Source organism: Oxyura jamaicensis, chromosome Z (genome assembly GCF_011077185.1).
Source record: "Oxyura jamaicensis isolate SHBP4307 breed ruddy duck chromosome Z, BPBGC_Ojam_1.0, whole genome shotgun sequence".
NCBI lineage: Eukaryota > Metazoa > Chordata > Aves > Anseriformes > Anatidae > Oxyura > Oxyura jamaicensis.
The window spans coordinates 42,168,518-42,188,038 of record NC_048926.1 but is presented as its reverse complement, the minus strand read 5'-3'; the positions used below and the strand labels follow the sequence as shown (position 1 = coordinate 42,188,038).

The 19,521-nt window shown below is 36.3% G+C and overlaps 1 protein-coding gene across 11 annotated transcripts in view; it reads left to right on the top strand.

The window, feature by feature from the left end:
- TLE1 (TLE family member 1, transcriptional corepressor) overlaps positions 1-17,382 on the top strand; it is an 83,585-nt gene extending 66,203 nt beyond the window's left edge. For 8 of the 11 annotated variants that reach the window (XM_035309747.1, XM_035309743.1, XM_035309742.1 and 5 more), the window contains 6 exons: positions 1,745-1,994; positions 3,620-3,885; positions 5,786-5,933; positions 6,305-6,455; positions 6,793-6,869; positions 7,031-17,382. In XM_035309747.1, coding sequence (XP_035165638.1) covers positions 1,745-1,994; positions 3,620-3,885; positions 5,786-5,933; positions 6,305-6,455; positions 6,793-6,869; positions 7,031-7,138 — 1,000 coding nt within the window. In that variant the 3' untranslated portion in view covers positions 7,139-17,382. The remainder of the gene's footprint in view (positions 1-1,744; positions 1,995-3,619; positions 3,886-5,785; positions 5,934-6,304; positions 6,456-6,792; positions 6,870-7,030) is intronic. The other 3 variants (XM_035309750.1, XM_035309749.1, XM_035309745.1) reach the window with 1 other exon arrangement.
- The last annotated feature ends 2,139 nt before the right edge of the window (positions 17,383-19,521 follow it).

The window sequence follows — 19,521 nt, the reverse complement described above, 5'->3', positions numbered from 1 at the left end:
GAAATGATATAGATTTCTTCTTAAACCTTTTTATTGCTGTAATCCTTATGCAAAAAGAAAAAAGGGATACCATAGGAAGAGATTGTCTGATGCACTTTGCATCTTGTATAAAGGAGAGACCTCTGTACTTCCTTTCTTATTGCTTTTCTTATTGTACTTCATTTCCTATTGCTTTTGTCATCTTTCTTGCCCATACATGTAGGTGTGTTCTGAGCATGTCTTCAATTCACTTGTCCAACCATGAAACGTAAATGAGATACAGGAATTGCATGCATGAGCACTATCCACTTCTTTGGTTTATAGCAGTCAACTGCCTTTTACCCTTATCTTCTGTGAAGATTGTGGTATTGCATTGTGTGACGGTTTCTAATGTTACCTTCTGTAGGAAACGGCAGAAGAGTAAAACCTCTTTGTTTTCCTCTGGCTCCTTTTTAAAGAAATATCTTCTCAGCTCTTGGGCATATTCAGTTGCTTTAGGAAACAAGCCCAAGTATATTGTGATATCTATTATGGATCCAGGCATCTTACTTGTTCCTCTTTCAAACTGCAATACTGGGAAACACACAATAAAATACTTTTGAAAGTACTAGCTCAGAACAGAAAATTAAATTGAATTACCTACTGTCGGTTCCACTGGAGATTGATGCAATGCTTTATCTTGAACTACAGTAACTGAAGATTTCTGGGAAGAAGGTACATTTGGAAAAGAAAGAGCAGTCCTGAACACAACAATATATTAGAAAAATAAAGATATCACTGGGGAAGGAGGTAGCTTATTATTAGAAAGAATACTCCTGTCTCACCATTTTTATCCACTTTGGCCTCTTGAAGAATGCTGTGAATGTAACAGCAGCATCTAAAATGTGAGTTACTGATGCACTTAAAAGAGAAGAGCAAAAAAAGGAGCTCGCCCACATAATAAAAAGTGTCCTTTTGCAGTAGTATTTTCATTATTTTTAAAAACAAAAATACCACCCTGAACCTGAAGCCTTTATTAGCAGTTATTTATGCCCTGGTCCTTGAGTAGAGGCGACTTTAAACATCATGGTGAAAACAAAGAAATAATTTTGTGTACTTTCCCCAAGGAGCAGTCCCATTGCTGGGATTCACAACCTTAACCTTCAGTTTTCATATACTTGAAATCATGCAATGAACAGAAATAGACATCACAGAAGTGCCAAAACTTGGGAAACCAAGCCCTTCGGCTTTTCCAAAACACTAGTTCCCAGATAGAAAGAGAGATATATGCACACAGCTAGTGCTGATACTGAAGATGAAGTGCAGGAACAGGCATAGGACAAGTTTAAATTTTGCTCATGCAATGTCATGACAACAGGTGGAAGCCTCTTGTGGAAGATGTCTAGAAGAGCAGTGACTGGTCAGGAATTGCTTCTGCAGGACTTCTGGTGCTTCAGCTCAGAACCACTAGCTAGAAACCAGCAGCTTGAAAGATCTTTTGATGGTCTAGGTGACAGAGTAACATCCATGGCCATGATCAGTAGAGTTAATAGCAGGATTTGATGTGTTTTCCCACTTCCCAGATACTTGAGGTGAGATGAGCTGAAAATGTCTGCTGTGACTCTTTTTCTCCCTCTGAGGTTTATGTGCCTTGTATTATTTGTCACTGTAGCTTTGAAAAATTGGCAAAGAAATAAATCACAAAGTACTGTCTTTTTCTTGCATTTCAGCTCTGTAGCTGGCTGATGTATTTTTTCTTCTTCTTTCTTTCCTTTCTCCAAAAAAGAGCCTACTCCTTTCACGTTACTGCAGATGGTCAGATGCAGCCCGTTCCTTTCCCTCCTGACGCCCTTATCGGTCCAGGAATCCCTCGCCATGCCCGCCAGATCAACACTCTGAATCACGGGGAAGTTGTGTGTGCAGTTACCATCAGCAACCCCACAAGACACGTGTACACAGGTGGCAAGGGCTGTGTTAAAGTCTGGGACATCAGCCAGCCTGGGAACAAGAGCCCTGTTTCTCAGCTGGACTGCCTGGTAAGTGAACAGGAACTTAGGCAGAAGGGTAACTTCTCCTCAGAGACTCAATAAGGAAATAGCTGTCCTTGTCTGGATTTTGTTCATATTACAAGGAAATAGCAGGCAGTTCTGTTTCCTGCTTTATACATTTAGTTGTGTTTATTTGTTTTTTTGGTTGTTTGGTGTTTTTTTTAAACACTGAACAGGTGGTGTTACAGAGAAGAGGAATGGTTTGTTTATGGATAAATATCATCACTAAGGGCGATGATATTTTAGATAAGACTTCTGAGTAGAGAGTGTACCTGATTATTCCCCACACCCAAGTCATGGTGGTGACTTTTGCACTGCATGGATTTAAAACAAAGGTAGCCTGGCTTAGACAGGGCCGTAGGATGTTTTACTTGTGCCAGGAGTCATGACCTCTTTTTGTAAAACGGTAGCAACCATATAATAAAATAATGTGACAAGGTACCAAGGTCACTTTTTGTTGTTACACTTTTGTTAGTGTTCAGCACCTTACACATTCTGCTGCTTTGTTTTCACATCTCCCAGATACAAAATAGATTGAGTGAGGTAGTATAGCCGAAAAGCTAAATCGAAAATCTAATTGCTCAGTAAGATGCTTCTTATACTAGAAGCAGTGTATAAACTAGAAGCAGACAATGTCATAAAGCACAATAATACATATTCCAAATGAAAACAACTCTAGTTGAAGTGTTGATCCAAGTAAATGTTGGTTTTGTTTAGTTTTATTTTTGTTAAGTCCTTGCCTTTTATATATTTCTACTCCTATGTCATTAGTCTAGTAGTATACATATGGTTGTGTATGCATTCTGTTTCATGGCAGGTTTGTCTCTACTCAGTCTTAGCTGCTTTCATGTTAGTTATGGAACTGTATGGCTGGCTAAGCCAGCATCTCCACTGTACTAATTAACTTCTCCTTCTCTGTGACTTAAAAGAAACAACAAAAACAACAACAAACCCATAGTTATAGAAATGTCTTTGATTTCTATCTGCACTATTTTTTATTTGTTTTGAGTTACTGATCTTATCCCTCAGTTTCCTAAAGAACTGTTACCATGTTGGACAGCAGCTATGAGAAAAATGACATCAAATAAGCTTAAGGAGTCAGAGAAACAACAGAGAAACAGCATAAATCCAGGACCAGAATGGCAATATTCTGACTCAACTTTTTAATTTTAAAATGGTGAATGCAAAATATTGATTAAAAGAAAACTTTAAAATCTGAAAGGCCTGAGACTCGAACTGTATTTTCCTAAGTGGTTACAAATGAGAGGTAGATTTTTTTTGTAAATATTCCTGTGGTGCTGGTAGTCTTAACTGATGTAGTGCACTTTCTCAAATGTAAGCTTGCTTTTTCTTTGTCTCTGTGTAATGAGATGAAGAACTTCATTGGGTTCAAAACAGATTAGACTCTAGCAATAGGAATCTGCAGTTTAATTTCTGCAGCTGCAGTCTCAGGTTAGTAATGAGAAGTAGACGTTTGAGACCTTTTAGGGTCTGTCGGTTCGTTTGTTTTTTGTACTTTGGTACTGAAAAAAATCACCTACTGTTTAAAACTTGGATGTAATCAGAATCATATTAGTGGCCATTATTGGCATGCATGTATTAACATAACCAAGATGATTTGTGTTGTACAGAACAGAGATAACTACATCCGCTCTTGTAAATTGCTGCCTGATGGATGCACCCTAATAGTTGGCGGGGAAGCCAGCACATTATCCATATGGGACCTGGCAGCACCAACTCCTCGTATAAAAGCAGAGCTGACATCCTCAGCCCCTGCCTGCTATGCTCTGGCTATCAGCCCTGATTCCAAGGTGTGCTTTTCATGCTGCAGTGATGGTAACATTGCAGTGTGGGATTTGCACAATCAGACATTGGTCAGGTGAGTCATTACTTGTTTACAAACAACTTTTATTAAAGTTAGTCTTTGAACAGCTAGATAAATATTTATCTCCCTGAATAATGGTTCATGACAGTAAAACAAACAGAATTTCTCCTGTAAAGAATGAAGTTTGTGCTCAAGTTGGACAGAAGCTAGTTCTGCTAGCTTCAGCCTAGTCCTGGAAGGTGGTTTTTGATGACCTACTGAGCTGTTACATAACCTATTGAAGTCATTGTAAAAGTTCTTGTTGGTTTTGTTTAGTTGAGATTTGTCTTTGGGTTTCCACAAGCAGCATTTCTAACAGTTTGTGTTTGATTTGGACTGAACTTGCATTATAGTGATCTGTTTGAGGTTTGTTCTTTTCCATTGCACTGAGCATTTACTAAGTAATAAAGAGAAATTTCAATTCCTATTTAGTGATAATACGTAATAAAATTAACCTTTCAAAAGTGGTTGAAAAGCTAAATCACCCCAGTTCTTTATGCAAGTGTAGAGAACTGATGTTTGGCCATTCATCTGATTTTGGAGGATGAATTTAATATCTAAAACTTGCAGAGAGCACAATAAATGTGTTGCTATAAAAGTTACTTCTGAAATATATTTTTTTTTAACTTTAGATTAAAGTGTCTGGCAGGTTAATATTTAACATGAGTGCTATGGCAGAGAAAAAATTATAGGGCCATCTGTGTAATGGCTCTTAGTAAAAAGTTGTGTGGTTTTACTAGAAGATTGGTCTAGGCTTACCAAAGTTGTGATGGTTTACAATATTATAAGAATGAAGAGCCTAAATCTCAGTAGTTAACCTAAATTTATGTGCAGATATTCGTATTAATGTATGTACAATTTATGTTAAATTTCTAGGTCAGAAAACACTTTCATTATATAAAGCCTTTAGTTTGCCCTATGTGCATGCTTAGTCTTTGTAAGGGTGAATTCTTTCTCCATCTATGACTGTTTTGAATGAATGGTACAAATTACTTTTATTCTTATGAGTGTTTGTTGTGTGTAAGTGTTCCCAATACTTGCTTGCTGATCTTCCTAATTGATAACACGTGGAATTTTCAGACCAGAGCTACAAAACAAAATGTGTCTCGTGACCTTTCTGTGGTAGCGCTTAGTGGATCATACCCTTCATTCCCAAACTGGTTGTCTTCTCCCACTCTCCCTCTACCTTTGACATCGAAGCAAAGGACTTTCCTAAAGCTAATTGCTGATGAAAAATGCAAAATGCTTCTGCCAAAGGATTAAGGAAAACTTGAGATGACCTTTTGGTTGTTGAAAGCTGGGAATTCCTAATGAGAATATTTTAAAACAAAATACATTCTCTACTTATTTTGTGATCTTCTGATCCCTTGCCAAAGAATGTAACTTTGCTGACTTGACGATGCTTTTGCTTGACTTACTGGATCTTTATCTGTATCGTTTCCTATTAATATCTCTGTTCATTATTTATCATGTTGACTTACAGCCAAAGAAAAATACAGTAGCTGTTTTCTGAAACTGGATTTTTGTTCCCTCAACACTTGTTTTGCTTTAATCTGAGTTGTTGTTAAGTACTCCTAACTGTAGTTACTGTGCTTTAATGTACTCACAAACTTTTTATTTTAAAATAACCAAAAAGAAAAATACACACACACCAAAAAAAAAAAAAATCAAAACCTGATAGAAAATAATGAGTTTGTCCAACTAGCTATGATGCAATCTATTTCTCTAGCACCTGGAAAATATTTTTTGTAACATCATTGTGTTTTATGCCAAATCAGAGGGAGGGGTTGATTTTTGCCCATCAGCAGACACAGAAGAGATGACACACACATGCAGAGTCCAAAACTAACACCACAACAGTGTTTACCTTGAGCTCTGGCAGGAAATCATTATTCAATCTGGTTTGTTTTATCAGGCAATTCCAGGGCCACACAGATGGAGCCAGCTGTATTGACATTTCTAATGATGGTACTAAGCTTTGGACAGGGGGTTTGGATAACACTGTCAGATCCTGGGACTTGAGAGAAGGGAGACAGCTACAACAGCATGACTTCACGTCACAGGTAACTAGATTTTCCTACAACTTGGATGGGGAACAGGGTAATGTTTAGGGTGAAAGCTGAGAAATGAACCCAAAGCAACTGGGCAAATTTAATCAAATTGTTTTGTTTGCTTTGGCTTTTCATAATACAATATTTTGGAGCTTTCATATGTTAATCTGCTCTGAAACAAAGTGATAGACTGACACTTCTCTCTTTCCGTATTTTTTTCTAAGTTAAGAGGTAAGAATGGGTAATTTAGTCACTTGAATTTTGACAAGCTTTTTCACTATTGAACTATGTCAATTCTATTTGGCCCTCGTCTTTCTACCTCTCTCAATTCATTTAATCACTGTATGAAAAAATAAAAAGTGTAAATGTTGCTGAATTTTCAGATATTTTCCCTTGGTTATTGTCCTACGGGAGAATGGCTAGCCGTGGGAATGGAGAGCAGCAATGTGGAAGTGTTACATGTAAATAAACCAGACAAGTATCAACTGCACCTTCATGAAAGTTGTGTATTGTCACTCAAATTTGCTTACTGTGGTAAGTTGCCCTTAAGACTGAACTGGAGGTCAGGACTTTATTTCACACTTATTTCATACTTTATTGCACAATCATAACTTTTTTGATAATCAAAATTTATTTAATACCTGTTTCTTAATTTATGAATAAATATCTCCGTTTTACAAATACAAATGTATTTAGCTATTAACAACCATTTATTTATTTAAAGGCTGGTGTTAGAGTGGTTTGTAAAACATTATATCTACTTAGTGTGTGCTTTGTGTAATGGTAATTAGCCAACAGATTTCAGTTTGACCCCAAATCTGTCAAATGACTATTTCATATGTTTTCATAGTTCTTCTGTTTCATATTCTAGGTAAATGGTTTGTGAGTACTGGGAAAGATAACCTTCTTAATGCATGGAGAACTCCATATGGAGCCAGTATCTTCCAGGTAAGCATGATGATGTCTTTAAATAAAAAAAAAAAATAAAAAACCCAAGTCCCAAGAGCAGATTCATATTCTTTACCTATGTGATCTAACCAAAATGGGATGCTGAGATGCGGGTAATAGACTTTTTTTAATGAAGTAATATATTTCTATTTTTCTTCTAGTCCAAAGAATCTTCATCAGTGCTTAGCTGTGACATCTCTGTGGATGATAAGTACATAGTCACTGGCTCTGGAGACAAAAAAGCTACAGTCTATGAAGTTATCTACTGAAAAATATGCTGGGGATATAAGTGGGCCAAAATTGTTCTTAATTATAGAAGTAGAAAAGTTTTGCCTTTTAAAAAGGAATGAGAGTATTGAGGTTCCAGACCTTGTCATGAAACTACTCCGATTTTTCAAAGTAGAAGGCAACATCCAGCAACTAAATATTGGCTACGTGGACCAAACAGAACACAGAGGCAAGATGGACAGATGTAGCCTAGTTTTTTGACGTAGTTCTTTAAAGCCAAGTGTGCTGAAGAATGTTGAAGCCTTGTTTTTTTGACCTCATGCAAATTGTTCTCATTGCCTGAATATGGGGATAACCTTTTCTGTTCCTTGCAATTCAACTTGCATTCTGTCCTGTGTAGAGCAGCAGTGTCTCAGATGAACTTGTTTCCTGGTTCTGCATCTTGTGATATGTTTTTGTATTTTTGTTGAAGGTCAAACATTTGTATAAATTGTAAATATATTTAGTTTATTACAGTAAAAGCTTTAGTACAAACAACCACTCTTCTCCCCCCCCCCCCGCTTATTTAAAAAAACTTTTGGGGGGGTTTTTTGCTTTTTAGAAGCAAAAGCAAACACTATGTATAGTTTGAAAACTGTCTTATTCTTTATAACTCTTCGTAGATTTCTTTATCATACTTCAAAGTAATTGTTTTGACATATTAGGGTATCGATCCAGTAGATACTGTCTTGTGCTGCAGAAAAACTAAAAAGCAATTTTGTACTAATTATAGTGTAAATATAAAAATTGAACATTTCATAAAGTTGTGCAGTTTATTTTAAGTTTATTCTGATGTCCCATGTATATGTTCTTTGGCAGATACGTTAATATGTGCCTGATCATAATTGCTTTGGTTGTCTCTCTAGAAGAGGAGATGATGTCCGTCTCCTCTCTCCCACAGCTGAACAGAGTTCATGAAGGACTACCTTTCAACTAAGTACATCAGAGGCTTTATTCTTTTAACCGAGGATGTCTATGATTATACAAAGCTAGATAAGTTGTGTCCTTCATATTTTACAGAGGAAAAGTGGTAGCTAATAACCGTTTCCTTTTTAATGGCTTGTCTATACATAGATACTCAGGTAAATTTAATTAAATTACCAAAGTGTGAGTTTTACAGGGGATCACTTAAAAGATGTTAAATACTTGCAGGGACTGCAAGTGAATTAACCTAAATTAAGTTAAACTTGTTTCTTAATTTCTTGTGAGCATATTGATAAAGGAATTTTTTGCTTATTAACTAATACACTGCATAAATTAATTAGAATTAATTTTCTAGTGTCTCATATTAGACAGGCCTATAGGCTCTATGTATCCATATTGAGCAGTCTTTGAGTCCCTCAACTGTTGCATCAGTGTGACATCTCTGAAGAGCTATGTTGAGCAGCCAGTTACCAAAGTTAAACATCTTCAAATCAAGTTTTCTCGATGTACTCAAGAGAAATGGGTGAGGAAAGAATGTGTGCAGTTTATTCTAGCTATGGGGATTTTCTTATTTTTGTTTTTTTTAAACTTAGTGAGTTCTACCACTGTGTGCTGGACAAACCTAGCTAATGTGCCAGTGAGGGCCATGCATTTCCTATGTTCTGTAATTTTATTAGAACTTGTATTGCTAAGGGAGATAACAGATGAACAGAAGGATATCTGTGAACAAAATATTCTGTTTACAAAAACTGGCCTAGCAGTTAAGACTCATCTTTGAAAAGCTACTTTTTCATTTTGCTAACATTTGACAGTAACTTATATCCATGCTTTATCAAAGACTCATAACCAGGAAAAATCAAGTTTGACTGACAGAGACATTGACTGGATATGGAATTTCCCATCTGGGGGTCAAACCTTCTCTTTGATTTCCAGTCTGAAGAGACAGTTTTCTTTTGAATTTACATGACCATTCTACTGAACCGTTTCATAGCATCTGGAATTGTAGTAGCATTAAAACATAGACTGTGCGTTTGGAATATGAAATGTTAATCATTCAGGATAATGTAGTTTCCTAGACATTTAAAATTAGTGTTCTATCCATATGTATCTATATATTTGTCTATAGCTGTGTTGTGAATATGTATCCATATGAAAATAACAGACCAGCTTTAGGTGGTGGTCATGTTCCTTTCATGTATAGTGATGCAAAAGCAGAATCTTAAAGCTGTCCAAAAAAAAGAATTATATTTGCTACACTCAAGTACTGTGAAGTGTTATGCCATTTTAAAATGAGAAAGTTTTTTTTAAAAAAAATGTTCGTACTAGGTTACTTAACTTTTAGGCTGACCCTGTTTTCATATAGAAATTATTCCAGACATCTGACTCTGTCTGCTTAGTAGTAGCACTGGCAAAGGCCAAGACAACAGTTCTCTTCAGTTGGGAATATTTGGATTTCTTCCAAAGAAATATACAGTCACCTTGGCTTTTAATTCACAAGTATTCTTTTGCCTTTCTTAAAAGTTGATAGTGGAAAATCCAAAAATGCAAATATTTACATAACTTTTGAAAATAAACATATGTATGACATGGTTCTGCTGTAAGTTGCACCATAGTACTTGTTAGTAAGAATGACCACATTGTTCACAATCTAGAGGTTCAAAACGATACCATCAGGAAAATCATGACATATCTTGTCATTGTCAGTAATAGTCATAGTCAGAGCTGCTATGGAATGGGATATTATTTATGCATGTGCATTAATTTAGTCACATTTATACATGATGTTTTTTTCAATTGTAATGAAGATTTTTTTTTTTTCTCCCAGTCAGATCTACTTGTAAGCCTTGGGTCTGAAAGCACAAGGACTCAATGTACAGTAATCCTCTCAATTTCTTGTTTCATGTTTCTCCTTATATTTTACAAAAGTTTTTTTTCATTTGTCACAGTCAAATATATTCCTCCAGTGGACATATTTTTTAATGAAACGATGGATTTGATAAAATTTCTTAAATATTACCTACAAGATTCAAAACTTACAGAGCTTGAAACTTGTGTAAATTCCTTTAGCACCGCATAAAGTAGTGGTTGGAGATAACTGCATCTTGAATGAAGAAAGACCAAACCAGTAGTAACAGGGCACTGGGAAAGAAAATGGAAAAAAGGGTGCAGCAGTAACTATGGGGTAGGTAATTACTATTTTCTGTCAATTTAATTACAATCTTAAAAGATTCTTTGATTAGCCCCTTTCTGGGACATTCTTTGTTTGCTGGGTGGCCCTCAGTATTCAGAGATGTCTGAATGCCACTCTGGCAAACAGTAACACCAGACAGAAGCAGGGAGTCCTTACAAATGACATACTGGATATCAGTGCAAACAATAACTGGTGAATGGGAGATTTGTGGTAATATCAATTCAACTGAACTAAATTCTTTGCAAGTTCTAAATACTATATTTTGTATGTGTACTAGGCATCAACTTTTATAAGTCAATTGTGCATAACATCCTGACAATATTCCATGCAATACTGTTGTCAGTGTGGCAGGGTACATCTTCTTTACTGCAGTTCAGAACTAAGGTATTTCCCCACATCAACCCACAAGTCTCTAGTTCTTGAGAAATAATTTTCATACGCATTAATTCTTTCAAATTCAAATTCAAAAGCTTTTATTTTTTAAAGGGAAGAGGGAGCACCAAAAGGAATATGAAGTTCTTTTTCTTTTTTTTTCTTTTTTTTTTTTTTTTTTTTAATAAGCATCAAAATGGAATCTGTCATTTCATCACATGCATACTTTTCGGTATAAATGACTGACCATTTTTTGGTCTTATCTTTGCATTGGTAGTGCAGGTAAAATTTTCAGAAGCATCTAATTTACTACAGTGATATAAATGCAGACAGACAAATTGATGTTTTAGTATGTTTTTTTTTGTTTGTTTGGCTGTTTGTTTGTTTTCCCCCTAAATGACTGCCCATACATTAACTTAGGGGATCATGCTATCTAGTTGCAGTCCTTCATACTTTCTGTTGTACTGATGCAATTTTGAATTGTTGGGGGAAGTTTCACCATTCCAGTGATTTTAAAAAACAACAAAAAAAGGATCGTAATCGTGGATTGTGCAAATGCACGCTAAAGAAGAGTGGAAGAGTGCTGAATCCACATTTCAGACTCATGATAGCGCTACACCTTATGCCACTTAGCTGGAGAAGCTGAACCTTCTCCAACTGTGTGGTCTCTTGAAAGGATTTTATTTTATTTTATTTTTTCCCACAAAAAATGCATAGAAATAATGTGAGAAGGTAGGTGCATGCAAGACCTGAGTCATAGTTTCATCATTGTATCATTTTGAGTCCTTTTTTAACAGAATGGGAGAGGTGAAGCAACTCAGTGTAGGACCTAGTAAACACCAGATAGAATGAAAGAGTTGAGGGCAAAGAATAAACAGGGAAAGAGATCACCTATTGCTCCAACCTGTTTTAGTGGTAGTTTAACAAGTGATCCACAAAATTTACTTAGAATGAGGCTTCAGTATGCAGTTTCACTGAAGGCTATTTCTCCATAAGTTTTCTGCCTGGTAATTCAAGGACACCTGAACTGGAATTGGAAGTGGACGTTTCTTTGACATTCATAAGCAGTTGTATAATCCGAAGAGGAAAGGGAGTTGAATCACAACCAGTTCTCAACATTTTCCATTACCTAATATTTTTGTAGCTAAAGCTCAGCTTTCCAGCAATTGATAATCCCATTTTCAGCAACATGCTCCCAGATGTCCCATTGCAGCTTAAGTGCTTAGTGCAGCATGGTAAATTTTGCTAGGGAAACTAGACATACGGTGCTTTAAAAAACTGCCTTGTGGTTCTAGCTTACTGTCATTTCTGAATTTACTCAATTTCTGTTGAACTATGTAGGAGACCTCATCCACTCATTAAAATAGAAATAAATATCTCTAAAAGAACCAAAACAGTGTTTTGAACACGTTTTGGCACATGGGTGTGGGGATTTTTTGCTTTTGAGTTTATTTTTTTCTTTGTAACTTAAAAAAGAATCTATAAATTCAATACAAGAAAACACAAAGGGAAATAAGAATTAATTAGGACAGCTTTATTTTCAGTGGGCAGAATGTTCTTAAAGATGATGTACTTCAAAACAAAGGAACATATCACTTCTACAATGTAATAATTCTCGAGAAATCTCGATTTTGTGTTTCTTTGGAGCTAAAGTGCTTCTCTCAGATGACAAAGTTGGTGATGTGGGGACTCACATCATTTATACTTTCAAATTGGAGGAGTGTTTTTTGTTTGTTTGTTTGTTTGTTTGTTTTGTTTGTTTGTTTTCTCTATGTATCTTATTGTCAGGTTCCACAGCTCGCTCTTAGAAGCTGAACATCAAACTGTGCCCTTTCTGTCTAATGCTCCATTAAGAATTTTGTGTCTAACAAGTCTGTTGGTGATGCATAGACCACAGGAAAATCTGTGGTCTATGATTTTTTCAGTGGATAGATGCATAGATAGTATCAGCCAATATATGTTGTAATAATTTCCTTTACTAAAGCAAGTAACCAGAGATAAGATAGTGTCATTGTTCATACTTTTATTGTTTGTGAAATTGTTGGTCAGTGTAGTTGACTCACACTATAAAAATTCTGTGGTGGCTCCTGAGGTAAAAAGTTGATTTTGAGATTGTTGCTCTTCTAAAAATTCACATGCAATTTTTCCCGCAGTAAGATTATATTGATTCATAGACATTGCAAGGAGCACTAGACAGTTGCTATTGCATAGAGCTTGGCAAGGACTGTCTTTGTTTACAATACAAAGGTACAGTATCTATTGAATCTTATCTCTATCTTGTTTGTTTGTTTGTTTTTGCCAACAATGAGTTAGGCAAAGATAATACATAGTTTGGAGATTAAGTAATCAAACATACTATTATATTTTCCTTACCCCCTTTATGACGTTAGCATAAAAAGTGAAGATGATGGCTTTTAACTGAAAAATAGTAAACACCAGTTTTCTTTCAAGAACAGATTTTAATGGCAGTTTTAATAAGTTAACAAGCAGAATGAAAGAATAATAAATTGAAGTTAACCCATAGCATTGGGAAACTTAGGAATCACTTGTTACTTCCCTGGTAGTGAGACTAATTTGTTTAAAATAAAATCCATCTCTTCATTTCACAGTCTTTGTTTTACTTCCTTACAACAATCCACAGTGGATTACTCTATTACTTTAAAAATTGGCTGCAATTATGATAAGCTAATAACTCTTATTTTGTGGTTTACTGTAGCAAGATGTTTTGGAGAACAACCAAGCTTTCCTTTATTCTTAAAAAATAATCCAGCTATTGGCTTAGTGGTTTGTTTGGTTGGTTGGTTTTCTACAGCTAGACCTGAATATTTTCTTGATAAGGTTTCAAGTAAATATGTAATCTGATGGGTTTACAAATTTAAAGTATATTTTTTATGGCTGGGGAATCAGACAAACTCTGCTGTTAGGTGTGCAAATGACCTAATGTGCATATGTCACTTCAGTATTTGCTTAGAATGTCATGTGTGCCACAAAATTTTGGGGTTCAGCAATCTGACTTTCATGGCCACATTAAGTTTACTTCTTGAAATAAGCTTTTTCAACAGCGACCAGTTTACTGCTGTGCTCCCGTGTGTCTCCCCTTGAATACGTATTAGTCCTCTACAGATGATTTCATGGCTTTTACATTAATAATAACTTTCTCTGTCTTTCTGATTGATAATTATGTAGGGTGTGAATTTCTAACATCAGTTCAGTGAATATTCACTAATCTAGGATATGACTGAGTTCTTGAATGTGTACTTCAAAAAGTTTATAAACCTGTATACAGAAATCATTAATTTTAGTTTATATTCAAGATTCTCAAGTCCTGGTATTCTTTTGTGTTTTATTAATGAATCCTTTAAAGAAAATATTTGTAGTTTTTGAATGGTTTTGATATATATATTTTTTTAATTTGTTTATGTAGATGATCTTCTTTGTTGAGTGCAAATTATTGACCTGCTATTCTATTTATAATTTTTCACTAGTTCTGCAATACTTTTAGCTAGCTGTAACTTATTAAAAAAACACAAAAGTGAAATGGGGATATTAATGGTGAGTGGTTGAAATTTGGGAGTTTTCAAATGCATGTTAGAATATTTCAACACTTTGTTCACTGTAATTTTACATTTTTTTCATTGCTGAAGTAATAAAAAAAATCATTAGGTTTGAATTATAGTAAACTTTTATACATGTCAGTACTCTACACAAACTAATTTTTATCTCCCAGTGGACAGCAATAATTTAGATTTTTTTTTTTTTTTAATTCTACCTAATTTATTCTTATTGACAGAAGGGGGAAGTACTAACCTTGCAAATTTTTCTAAGTATCATGAATATTGTTGATAGTTCTTAATAATCTCCATGCCTTCAAAAACTTGTTCTTCTATATTTTGAAGTGAAACATACATATATACAGGGTACTGTAATAAAATGTGTTTACAGTATTTATCCCCTGGGTTTGCGGTAATAGAAAGGAAGAAGTGCAGTAACAGATATAACTTGCAATAGTTGCTAGTGTTATGTGCCTTTGAATCATTTTCTTTAATTATTTTTCATACCTTAAGTGAGGGTTAGGGGATCAGTTTAATTTATGTTACAGTAGATATGGTAATACATTCTTAAACCTTTGTTAATTTTACTAACTCTCCAAATCACTTTAAATCAGTAAGGTAAATTATTTGATTGTATGGATGGTTTTGAACTGGTTGTAGACTGTTCAATTTCACTTTTTAGGTTTCAAGCACTGCTAGAGTAGAGATAGAACTTATATTTGGCTTTTTTTTTTTTTTTTTTTTTGCTTTTATTTTGTACTGTATGTGATTAGCAGGGATTTTTTTTATTGTTTTTTATTTTTTACCACAATAGGTGTGCCCACTGTAGTGGCTTTTTTAAAATGTTCCCATAGTTTGCACTGTGTGATTCATTTGAATTGAGCTTACAAGTCAATCCCTTTTTGTAGTCATCTGCTTTGTACCTTGACAAGTATGAAAATAATCGAAAATATCACTGTACTTAACAGTGAGGCAGTATATTTCTGTTTCTGAATGTGAATTGCATTTAGCAAGACTTGTCTAGTTAAAAGGCAGTTAAACTAGTAATCATACATGATCCATTTTTAGCTGTCGTTTGTAGAAAAAGAGCTGCAAAGTGATATGTGGTGATAACAAATTCAGAAGGAAAAGAATATGAAATTCAGATAGCAGCTTGAATGATTTGCTGTTAGCATGGGGCCCAATAACACTACAAAGCTATAAACTCTGTCTTTCTAGATTGCCCAGTTAGGTGGCAGAGATGCAATTTGTCTTTTCTGAAGCCGCCTGCTGCTTGCTAGCTCCATCTCCTGTCACAGCCTATTAGCTCCCCAAGAAAATTGGTGGGAAATTGCCTGCAGATTGTAGGAAATTGCATCTCCAGGCCCTGGAAAAAATGTAGGATAGCACAACACTGACCCTCCCAGAGCAGCTATTAATACAGCAAAAGCTGACCCTTGGCTTGGTGTGAAACGACTTTGCTATTTGCTGAATAAAGACTGTATTATGTGTGGTTGAAGGAGGGTACAAATTATTATCCTGTCTATGCCTGTAGCCAGCCTGGTCCAGGAAGCTTAAGTATTAATGACAGGTTTTGCTGCCCCCCACTCTTACCTCGTGGAAGATGGGAGATGAGATGTTAGAAGATCATCCTGAAATTTCGTTGTAAGATGGGCAAAAGCCACCATGTATTTAAATTATACTAGTATATTCAATATATGAAGGTTTAGTGACAAAACTAAAAGATGACTTAAGAAGCTAATTTCAGATAAATTTATTATTGCTTGTGCTTGGCCCAGCCTTGGTCAGAAAAGGAACAACTTTGTGGCCGTATACATTGTGTGTGTGTATCCGTAACAGACATTTTATTTTGGGGCAGTTATAATGAAATTGAGCTGATTTGTTCTGTAACTGCTGAGTGTCAAAGTCATGGGACACACATTAATTCTGATAGATTTTTGCATGAAATTCTTTGCCACTAGGAAACTCACTCTTGTCTTGTTTAAACAAATTCACATGCAATGAGTTTCATACTCTGTCATTTCTATTACAGCTACCTTCTGATCTTGTACTTTACCTTTGTTTTATAGGGCCTTTCAATAAGAGATCTCTTTTCTGAGAGGGGATATGTAGAAGTAGTTTGCAACATAAATAATAATAATAAATAAAGGCCAACTTTTTCTTTGAGCTTGTGATTTTACTTAGTGGGTCCAAATCCTCCTGAGGGAAGGCATGTGTGTGAATCAGAGTTATATATTGATCAGAAGTGAGTGCAAGGAGGGCATCAACAGGGAAAAAGTCATTTTGCAATCAAGAGCACTGCTGTTTTCAAACTCAGCTGAGATCTGTTGGTAACTGGTGGCTGGCTGCCTGAGGATCTGATTGAAATCAATATGATCGTTTCCTATTGTATTAGTACCCGCTGATGTAAATGAACTGACATGGCTTACTAATGCTTGCACGACTGATTAGGGAAAATTAGTGGCCTGCCTTATGTAGTCAGGACAGAGGAGCTGAACATAAGGCAGCATGACAAAATGAGTGCTGCCGGTGATTTAAAGCACACTTGAAAGGGATCGAGAGCGCTTCATATTACAGGGCTCACTGGGCTTCTATTTTGAATGCTTATAGTCATGCATGCACATGTATGTCAATCTGAAATGCTGATCTGTTGAGGCATTGTCTTTCTAAATTAGTCATAGCACCTCTCGTGGAAGGTATACAGTTCAGTACCGTGTGTCTTTCCTTGTAAAACACAAACAAAGGAACTAAAGAGCTGTGATGCTTGAGACTTTATTCTATATTTACAATAGTTGTTCATCTTCCAAGATGTTACATACTACTTGCATTCTCAAAATAAACCTTGCCATTCAGGAACAAATGTGGGTTTTTTTTACAGTGCAATACCTATAAAGTATGAACAAATAACATTTAGAAGAGACAGAGTGTGCCCTGGCTGATCACTGAATTTGCCTTCTTTTCTTACAAATAAACAAGATTGGGTGATATAGTATCCTGAAATAATTACTTCTGGCTGATGGGATTATGAACACTGTTACCTGCATGCCTCCTCAAGCTTTAATGAGGCCAAACCCATTACAATACACAGCATGAGGAGGTAAGAAGTCATTCTTGTGTGAAAAGCGGAAGCTTCTTGTCACAAATTCAGAGTTGAAAGCTCTTGTTTTGTTTGTTTTGTTATGGAAATAACTAAAAAAAAAAAAAAGAAAAAAAAATAAAAAGATTGGGCTGTGAGGCATTTGGAGCACACCAAATGTTGCTCTGGATGGTTGGATGGTTTAAGAGAGGGTTGATGGGGGGAAAAAAAATAACTCAGAGAAACCAGTTCTCAGCCAACCCTATGTGACTGGAAAAGGTGTGCAGACCATAAGTAGCACCCTTCATCCTGGAACAGTTTATGAGCTCCAGCAGAAGACAAGGCACCCAGCTGTGCTTGCTTTCTTTTTCTGTAATTAGTTCAAAGAGTTCATTATAAATCTAAGCTCTGGTCAGTCTGAGTCAGGTCACGTTTTTTGTATTGCACAAATACAGCCAATAACAGAATCGGAAAAAAACAAATCCAAGTTCTTTAATCACTCTCTCTCTTTCTTTATTTCTTAATTATTATTAAGTGTTGTCTTCTTTTGCAACACTTCTCACCATGCTAGGAAAATACAGCTTTTTTTTGCCAGTCTTTGTTCAAATTTGCAGTATTTCAAATATCATAAAATGGTTCTAATTTACTACAGTATCCTGTTGAATATCAATGCTTTGTGGGTGTAGTTTTTTTCTAGCCTCGGAAAAAAAAAATTAACTATGAGTAGTAAGTAGTTCATTGTATGCAGAGTCATGTCCACTGTCATTCATTGAAACAATTCAGGATTACTCTTTTTTTTTTTTTTTTTTTTCATGCACTCCATTAATTGTTTCCACTGGATGTTTAATTTCATGGGACAGCTAATCTGAGCATTCCTGGGCTCTGCCAAAATATCATTTCTCTTGCATGTGCCTTTCTGATAGGTAGAAGCTGAGAGCTGAGAGCAAACAAACCTCTTCCCCACTGTTTGCTCTTAAAAACCATCTGCTATAAGGCAGAATCTAATAGTGCTTGGTCCAGTTAGCTAACAGGCTTATATTTCTATGAAATATCCCAAAGTTACACTTGAGACTAACGAAAAAACATCATTTTGATTATAAAAAAAAGTCTCTAAGCAGGGCTATAGTAAGAGCATGGCCCTTCTTAAGCCTTTCAGTGCCAGGACAGGTTGGAGGGGACAAGCTGAAATAGGAGGGGGGAGAGGAGGAGCAAAGCCTCCATTTTGGAGAGGTTTTTCTCATGAGTACTTGGACACGAGGTGGGTGGGAGACAGCTGGGGCCTCTTTGGCTCCGGGAGAGACCAGCAATGTGCATGGCTCTGGGAGCAGGGCTTTGGAGGGGCCTCACATGCCATGGCTTGGCAGATCCCTGGTGATGTTGGTGTGAGCAGTGACAATGTGCCCAGCAGATGGTGGGGTAGGGCATGAGGATGGCTGTGGGACTGGGCTGCTGGATGGGGACTTGAGGGAGGGACTAGCCTTTGGGTCCTGCTGGGAGAAGGGTCACCAAGGGAAGTTGAGGGGAGGAGAGTGTGGACAGTGGCAAACCGAAGCCAGAGGTATAGGATAAAAAAATCTCTTTTGGGTGAGGATGAGCACGTGAATGGATAATTTACATCTCCATCTTCAAGTGTTGTTTGGAGGCTGGGATTGCCCAAGATGTTCCAGAGGTGAGTGAAGAAAAAGGCCGGGAAGAGAGCAGTTTGAAGGATGACATCGGACGTTGGCTTGCTGTTGCTGTTTCCACTCATGAGGTGTCAGCTAAGTTAACGATGAACTTGTCATTTCCCTCACCTCTCTGCAACAAGCGGCTCTGCAACAGATCTGAAGCACATGAGGGAAAAGAATGGTGCACCCTGGTTCTGCTGCCTCTCTCCAGCCAGGTTGAAGGACTGTTTTATCTGAGGCTTGTTTGCTGAAGAGGAAGGTGAATGTTGATTGGAATGGAAAGGAGCACTCTTCTTCTGCCATCAGGGAAGACCTTTCCATTTGCAGAGGAAATGAAGATATGTTAGAAATAGCAGATGCAAGCTCCAATGAAAATGTAACACCAGAAAGGTAAGCCAAGACTTTATACTTGATTGAAAAGAACAGGGTGGATTATTACATTTGTTATACAACTAAATACATAAAACCAGGACACTTTGTTGGATGTTCTCATTTTTTCTTAGTACCTTCAGGAAAGAAGGCAATGGAAGAGCAAATATCCAAGCAAATGTTTACCTGCATGCTTGATAAGTTCCTGAGAAATGGTCTTACCTTGCCAGGCGAT